The 8382-nt window shown below is 37.3% G+C and overlaps 1 protein-coding gene across 1 annotated transcript in view; it reads right to left on the minus strand.

The window, feature by feature from the left end:
* LGI1 (leucine rich glioma inactivated 1) overlaps positions 1 to 8382 on the minus strand; it is a 36332-nt gene that overhangs the window by 2115 nt on the left and 25835 nt on the right. Inside the window, 3 exon segments of the mRNA XM_006925940.1 lie at positions 1219 to 1383; positions 1660 to 1829; positions 4376 to 4447. Coding sequence (XP_006926002.1) covers positions 1219 to 1383; positions 1660 to 1829; positions 4376 to 4447 — 407 coding nt within the window.

The raw sequence follows: 8382 nt of genomic DNA on the forward strand, positions 1-8382 counted from the left end.
GATAGTGACCGCATATGTGACATCTATTTGTCATCTTAGGCTAGCTGGTGCCCTCTGAAAGTCTGCAGATATATTCATTTCTCTTTTAAGTGCTCATCTAAAGATTCATTCAAAGCAATTGATAAACTGTACACAGGTAAGAAGAAGCTGATTTAGACTGCACAAAGTTCTGCAGCAATCCATTGGAAACTGAAGGGGGTTTAGGGAGAAAGGGAAGTATAGCCTTCCTCTTTGAGAAAGAAGGATTTTAGAAGGGTCTCAATTTGGAGGGGATTTCTTCATCTGGGCATCTCAGTCTCAAGCAAGCCCTAGGCCTGTCTTGATCCTTCCATCAACGGGGCTGATGACCATCAACAAAATCTAATTAGGACCCTCACAGTCCTGTCTAACAGATCTTTTATGGGGATGTTTGAATGATTTCAGGAGAAAATTCAAAGGTGTTAGAAAATAAAGTGGATATAAACATTTCAGAGGGAGCCCCATGTTCTAATTTATGACAATTTCTTTTTAAAGTTGTTGAAATGAGAAAGAAGCTTTAGAGATCACCTGACTAAAAAGTTTTCATGGAAAAAAAAATTGGCTTCCATTGTCAAATTAAATGCAAAAAATACTAGAAAGAGGCTTGTTTTCTCACTACAGGACTTCTCGGAGCTTCTAATGTGTACTTTCATGAATCTCTGAGAGGAGATACAGTTCACAGATTTGTTGGACCACAAAACCCTTTTTGTCACAAGACATACATTAACATTTTGTAGAAGTAATGTTTGCACAACAGAGTTTGAGATTTATTGATCTAGAATAACCTCCTAATTTTATAGTTAAGAAAAGGAGGGGGCCCAGTGAGAGTGAGTGGCTTGCCCAGTTTGTTTGTGGCAGAACCTGGATTAGAACTCATAATTCCAGTCCAATACTTTTTTTCTGAGAAAAATAATCCATCTTTTATTGCATATTTACTAAGCTAGATCCTATGCTAAATTTCTTGGATATATGATTGCATCATCTTATAAAAGCCCTGTGAGTTAGGAATTATTATTCTGATTTTATATGTGAGGAAATTAAGACAGGAAAACATCCCAGGTCACTTAGTAAATGGTAGAGTTGGGACTCAAAAGCCTCTAAGCCTGCCCAAAGTATTCCCCCATGTCATTCATCTTATTCTGTTGCCTTTGATTCAAGCAGCTTAACTTTCCACTCAAGATGCAGTTAGGCTTTTCATACCTGTAATGTTGTCATAATTCCGGAAGGTCTTTTCTACATGGTCCCATTCGAGGAAAATGCATTTTCCAGTAAAAGGCTGAGCAATGACTACATACTCATCGTTCATATAAGAAAATGTGTCTATGGACAGTGATTGATAAGGCAGGTCTTGAGACTTTGCAAATTCTACAAAAATAGGAAATGATGATGAGTAACGGTGTGCTAAAGCCTTGTTCCTTGGCTAGATCTCAAATGTCTATAACAAATACATTTATTTTAGAGAAATGGGAAAATGGCATTTTTACTTTCTTTTAAACACATAACGTTTTAATGGTTCACAATAATTTAAGAATTAAATTGTCCAGTTGGTTTTTTAGATATTAAAAATATCAGTTTCTGAACGCACAAAAAACATAGCCCTTATTTTCACTGTATGAGGTCAAATGATTTAGAATACATTACCTGTAATGATACAATCAAAATCCTTGGAGGAGAGACTATTGATTTTGCGCTTCTTGTATTCTGGAGGGCCTTCACAGTAGATGTCTTCGACAGTTGCATTGGTGTGGCCTAGCCATTCCACCAGCCACTTCAGTTTACAGTCACAATTAAATGAATTCCCTCTCAGATCCCTGAAAGACAAACTTCAGCTGCTTTTGCTCTATGAGGGTCCTACCTGCACGAGTGTGACTTCTATTTCAACAATTAACGTGTACAGAATGACCTATAATCTACCTTGAACTTGACTGATTCACTTTGGGCTCAGAGAGTTACCACAGTGCACCCCTGAAGGCCACCCCAGTCAACGGAACCTCATAACTTACTCCAACTTAAATTCAAAGCTAGTTCAGTCTAGAGGTATGCTGTCCACAGAAATATAATGTGAACCACATATGAAATTTAAAATTTTCTACAGGCACATTAAAAAGGTAAAGAGAAAAGATGAAATTAATTTTAATACTATATTTTATTTTACTCAAATCATATAAAATACTATCATTTTGACATGTAGTCAGCATAAAAATTATTAATGAGATATTTTACATTCTTTTTTTATACTAAGTCTTTGAAGTCTAATGTGTATTTTATATTTATAGCATATCTCAATTCGGATACTAAATTTTCATCAGAAATACCTGATTTGGTTTTAGATTTAATGAACTCTCCAGTTGAAAAAAATAGATTCTCATACCCGAGTTGTTGCAAACAGACTTAAAAGTTTTCAACAATTGAACCAAGAATCTGTTTTTAAATTTAAATTTAGTTTTTTACCTCATTTAAAAAAAATGAAGTAAAATTTACAAGTCAGTTTCTCAATTACATTAGGAATGCATTTCAAATGCTCAGTGACCACATGTGTGGCCACCACATTGGACAGCGCAGGTCTAGAGGAGAGCATGTAATGACTATTGTTTCATATTTAATTAAATCGAGTGAGCTATTTGCTTTCCTTTTTCCTCACAGACATAATTAATTCTGACCTTAGTCCATGGTCTACAAATGCAATTTTAATAGGAAATGACTGCGACACAGTAGAGTTAATGCAGACATACAATAGCTCATGTTCATAATAAACTATACAGCATAGGTAGTTTAAATTTCCACATATGATCCCAGCTCATCAAGTTCTCTGTTTATTTGTATTGCTTTTGTTCAGAAATTCTATCTCCTTTTCTAAAACCTTTCTTCATCATGCAAAATTCCTAGGATAGGTACTCCTACTCTTTACAGAGTACACGAATAATTTTTAAATGTTGAAGCATTAAAAAATTTTTTAGGGGACACATTCAAGAAAACCAAGAAATCCACTAAAAGGCAATTTGGTATGGATCCTTTTATTTCTTAGATAATTCTTGACTTGGGCATATCAGAGTAGGCCCAAGAGGCCAAACCCATTATGAGATTCTTTGGAGAGACCGAGCCAATTTCAAGTATTTTATTTTATTTTATTTTATTGTTAGTATGAAGTACAGGCTGACACAAGGTAGAGTCAGAGGGTCCCCAAATAAGCTGTATCCCCAAGTCTGCGATAGAGTATCATCTAACTTCTAAGACATTCCTAGGACTGACCTCATCTCCCAAGAATACTCTGACCCAGAATAATGAGTGTCAACTTTTCTGGGTTATTGTAAACCAGAGCAGATAACTGTGATCTGTTCAAGACTTTCTTGAAAGTGTCCTGATCCTAGGACTCTCTTGAAAATAAACCATCATTCAGGAATTGGGGCAATAGGCATGGAGGAGGGGCTGGGGGAATACTACAAGAAACAAAGAAAGTTTTTCATTAGCTTACTGATTTGAAGTTAAATACTGGCTTTATGAGAAAATACTTGACTCTGAATTTTTTGTTATTGGAGAAAAGTTGTTTTGAATATATATTCTAAAGCAAAGTACCTGAATAATAAGAAGTCTTTTGTTTTGATATATCCTTTCCATTTGTTCTAGTATTCTACCTTATAGCATTTAAATACCTTTCTAATGTACTGTAAGGCACTTAATGAAGCTAAATTGCTTTTGAGAGGGTTAGGCATTATTACTTGCTTTGCTTACAGCAAAATATACAAATTCCTTACAAAGATCTTTCACTCTGAGGCTTAAAAGTCAAAGTTTGAAAGCTCTTTTGTTTGAAAAGGGGTCAAAAATAATTAAGTTTATTCTCTTCCTGGGGTTTAAGCCAAATTCCTGAGGATTAAGCCTAGATTGTTGTTCAGTCTAATGAGAGAAAAGGCAAACTTTTCTCCCTTCCCCCACTTCCTGCTTCATTTCTCTGTTGACTGACCAACCCATGGGTGTAACCTTTCATCTTTATTCTGTCAGTTTCCCAGACTCCTTTATGTTTTTTCTTTGTAGTCTCATTTCCTGGACCTCATGAGAAAAAAAGCATCTTGAAATTTCTATCTGGGTCTCCTCTTCTCACCCCCTCAAAGTCCCTTATGACATTCCCTCCCATGCAGACACATACTTTGTCAAAGGAATGCCTGGACACTACATTCTCAGAATTTCCAGTGGTAAATATCATAGAAAACTTAAATATTAGTCCAAGTAATTTTAAAATTTCAGCCAATTTAAATTCTAAAATTCTAATTTAATTTTAAAGCCAATTAAAAATTCTAATCATCAATACCAAGCTTCTTCGTTAGCTACTATAAATTAATTAATTAATCATAGGTCCTCTTACACATTTGTTAAAGAATCCAGGCCTTTGAAAATATCTTTTGGGAGTGTCTGAAGATTGTTGTTTGCAAGGCTCCTGGGGAAAAAAAAAGAGTGATGTAAACTGTAGTCATAAAAATTTAAAAAATGCATTTTATGGTAAAGCTTAGTTATGAGTCCCTTTTGCTTTTCCCAGACTATGCTAAATTACTTGCAGTACTGTTCTTCTGCTTCTAAGATACTAACCAGATTCCTGCTATTGTATTTTCAATTCTTGGTCTCTTTGCTTCAACATTCATTCAAGGTTTATGGCACTTCATGTAACATGGTTAAAACTCACACACACCTGCACATATACACATGCACACACATGTACAATACCAACAACAAAATGATGCCTGGGAATTGATCTTTCTGTTTAGAACAGATATGAGATTCACACTCAGGCATTCAGCCTAGGGGATGTCTTCCAAAGGGTGACTAACTAAATGGTGACAGTGTCCATCTCCAAATGCTTTCTCCCCTCACACTTAGGCTGCCCCTTCTCCTCCTTCCCTTCTCATTTGCTCCAGAGAGCAGATAAACCTCCAACTGATAGTACCAATAGCCCCAGAGTTTGAGGGTCTGCCTGATCTATTGCTTCACCAGCACATCCTTTCTTCTTCCCAAAGTGCATGCCCCCCTTTCTCCATTTTTTCCCATTGTAGTTCCATTCATTCCACCTCAGAAAATAGCTTTCTCATAAATACCCATCCATCCATCCATCCATCCATCCATCCATCCATCCATCCATCCATCCATCTTCTTTAATCATCTCCTTTCCCTTTCTTCCAGTTCTTGCCCTGTTATCACAGGAATGGTTTTCTCTTTCTCTTTCTCTTTCTATGTGTTCTTCTATGAATCACTAGAATGATTCGAATCAAGGTTAACGAATAGAAAATAGTCCTGACAATATGAAGGAAAGGGAAGTGTTGTTTATACTGCAAAAATGTGGACATAACAAAGACTGGTTCTATCTGATGGGGAAAGGTTGTAGGTACTGATAATTTTCAATCTTTAACAGCACTGTACATATACATGTTATATACTTTTCTTAGGAGTGTTTTTTTATCCACGATAAAAATAAAAACTAAAACTAAAACTAAAAGCCTATGCTGTCGGTCTCCAAAGCTCTTGAAAATCCAAATTCCCTTTAAAACACTCTCGAAAATCTTTTATGTCTTCTACTTCTTTTAATTAATACGAGATTTCTCAAGTGTAAACATTCAAGACTTTAAAAACTGTTTTTAAATTACTTTTGTTGTTTTTCTGAGTTTTAGAAATTGCTACTAGATTGGAAAACTTTTTTCAATGAATCTTGGCACATAAGAATGGGAGCTGAATCACAATGTCTCTGTCTCAATGGCAGTCCATTTTGTGAAGAATGGCTTTGGAGTCATTCTGAGCTTGGTTTGAATTCTGAGTCCACTACTTTTTGGCTGTGTGACTTCAGTTATATATCTTCTCTGACACTCAGATTTTTCATTTTTAAGTGAAGGTAATACCTCATGTTATAAGATTGTTAGGCAAAATAAATGAGATGACTCAGGATGGTATCTGAGTATCTGGGCTACTCACAGTAAAGGGCAGCTAGGGATAGGAAGCAGGGAAAAGAAGGAAAAGGGCTTCTGCCTATTCATTGTGCAAGAAACAGCATTGAGAAAACTGACCGTATGAATGAACTGCTATGAATGTGCACCTATACAGTCATGATAAAATGCTGCTAAGGAAGACTATTCAAGAATGTCTTCATAATTCATTTTCCCGCCTGGTGGTTGAAATAAGAGATTTCATGGTGTCTTGGACCAGTCCAGAGTCACTCTCAAGTCATGTGTCTCAATCTGGCATGACGTATCTTAACAGTTCTCATGCTAACTTCTCCTCAGTGGACATCTCTCCCTCAGAAACTAGCACAAATTGCAACCGGCTGCAGAGCACAAGCTTGAAGTAGGCTGGGTCATAGGAGAGTGGGCATGAAATGATGAAACAGTCAATCCGTCAATTACTGCTGCCACTAGGGTTGCACAAGAAGAGGCATCTTGTTTGTGCTGTTGCCCAATGTGGTTCTTTTCAATGGTCGAATCTGGGAGTTCTACTTCCTGACCAAAGGATTAGAGCTTGAGGCTTCACATACTCAACATAAAGGCTAACCACAGAAATAGCTGGTGAGATGGTCAGAAATACAGACTCAGCTATGGGACAGAGAGATTGTAATTTTACATGACAAGGCGAAGGACTTACAGTTCAACAGAACTGGGGGAGGCTGGCCTGATGGGTGGTAGAATGAGGCATTATGCTTCTTGTGACAGGGAGGCTCTCACCCAAGGAACCAGAGGGTGGGATAGGCAGTGTAGTATGAGGGTGCCAGAGGGAAAAATGGCAGATGGATTAACTGCACTCATTGAAAACCCTTCCCTGTTTGACTACCAAAATTAAATCAAACACTGACTCACAATGGACTGATTCTCAAGGAGGTAAGATGGAGCTTCATGTCCAGGTTTGGTGAGGGATAAGCATGAGAAGGCTGCCTGAACTCATAAAAGAAGCAGAAACAAGAAGTAAGACTCAGAAATAAGACAGAGACTTCTGAATGTCTGAAACCCAGGAATTAAGTTTAGACAGTTTAGATTCTCCCCTGTGTCTCTGGGAGGTCTCAGTGACATTGGGTTGCATTTGGAAAAGAAGAAAGCAGGCAACAGGGACTAGGGCAGAAAATGTCTTAGGAAAGGAATGTTGACAGAGCCTGGGAATTATTCTGCAAAAAATGTAACAGGGCTTTGATGTAAAGCAACCTTCCAGTGCAGGCTGGTGGGTATAGGGTGCAGGCTGCATAGGACACGTAGAATGGGATCAGAGCCCGCAAAGTTAAGAAGAGAAGTATGACATGCCCCCATACATATCTTTTCTGTGGCAGTTAGGATTCATTACTAATTCCCAGTGAAGAGAAATTGGAAATCTTAGAGGCCTACTGCACAACCGGGGAAAGATTTAATCTAGTATTGCCTAAAGTAGCAAAGCATTGGAAATAGCCTACATGTCCATTAATAAGAGACTGTAAATAAACAATGGTTCATATTTAACATGAAACTTTTGCAGGAGATTTTTAAAAATGAGATTTATTTTTATGATTTGACATGAAATGCTGCCTAAGGGAAAAAAAGAAAATTGGAGAATAGCATGTAGAGTGTAATCTCACTGAGGTAGGGAGGTTATATGGCTATAGATGCATAAAGAAAAGTATGTAAGGAGATATAAAAACTATTGACCAAGGTTACATGTTGGGGTAGTTGGACTCTTTCATTTTTGTCATGTATATATCTGGATTGTGAGATTTTTTATTATTAAGCATGGATTATTATTTTAAATTCAGAAGAAAAAAGATAAAGTTAAAATTTAAAAGAATCCTGTTAGAATCTATATGTGTAATGGTTCTGTTCAGTGAGGATTCAATCTAAATCAGTCATTTGGCTACATTCATAAGTTCCAAAGTAATGGGCTGAAGTGCAAATAACTGTCACAGTCAGTACTTGGGGGCCTGGGTGGTCAGATGATGTCAACTTCTTTCATGGGATGAGCTTCAGGATGGAGCTGCCTTCTTTCTCACAAGATTCCAACATGGCTTCAGGCCCTCATCCTCTAGGAAAGTTTAGGACTACTGTGAGGCCAGCCTTGGAGTCATCCCTGTGGGTTCTTTATATCAGCCCAAAGTCAGCTTTGAGGAGGGCCTGGAACCTCCAAAAACCATCATTGGCTTTTGGAGTCTTAAGAGGGATTCTGGCCCCTCTGAAGTTTGCTCAGAATTTGGTCCTTATGCAGAAAAGGTGCCTAGAATGAGATCTGGTTCTCTTAGGTTATTTAAACAGCTAGAGATATTGAGATAGCATTTCCAGGGTTAGGATTAGGGTTATTTTGGGGTCGTTGCTAGGATAATTCGATTCTTCAGATTCCATCTCTGAGTTTTGCCACTGGAAAGCAAAATGGAAATTCGAATCC

The sequence above is a fragment of the Pteropus alecto genome, unplaced genomic scaffold, assembly GCF_000325575.1.
Source record: "Pteropus alecto unplaced genomic scaffold, ASM32557v1 scaffold88, whole genome shotgun sequence".
Taxonomy (NCBI): Eukaryota; Metazoa; Chordata; class Mammalia; order Chiroptera; family Pteropodidae; genus Pteropus; species Pteropus alecto.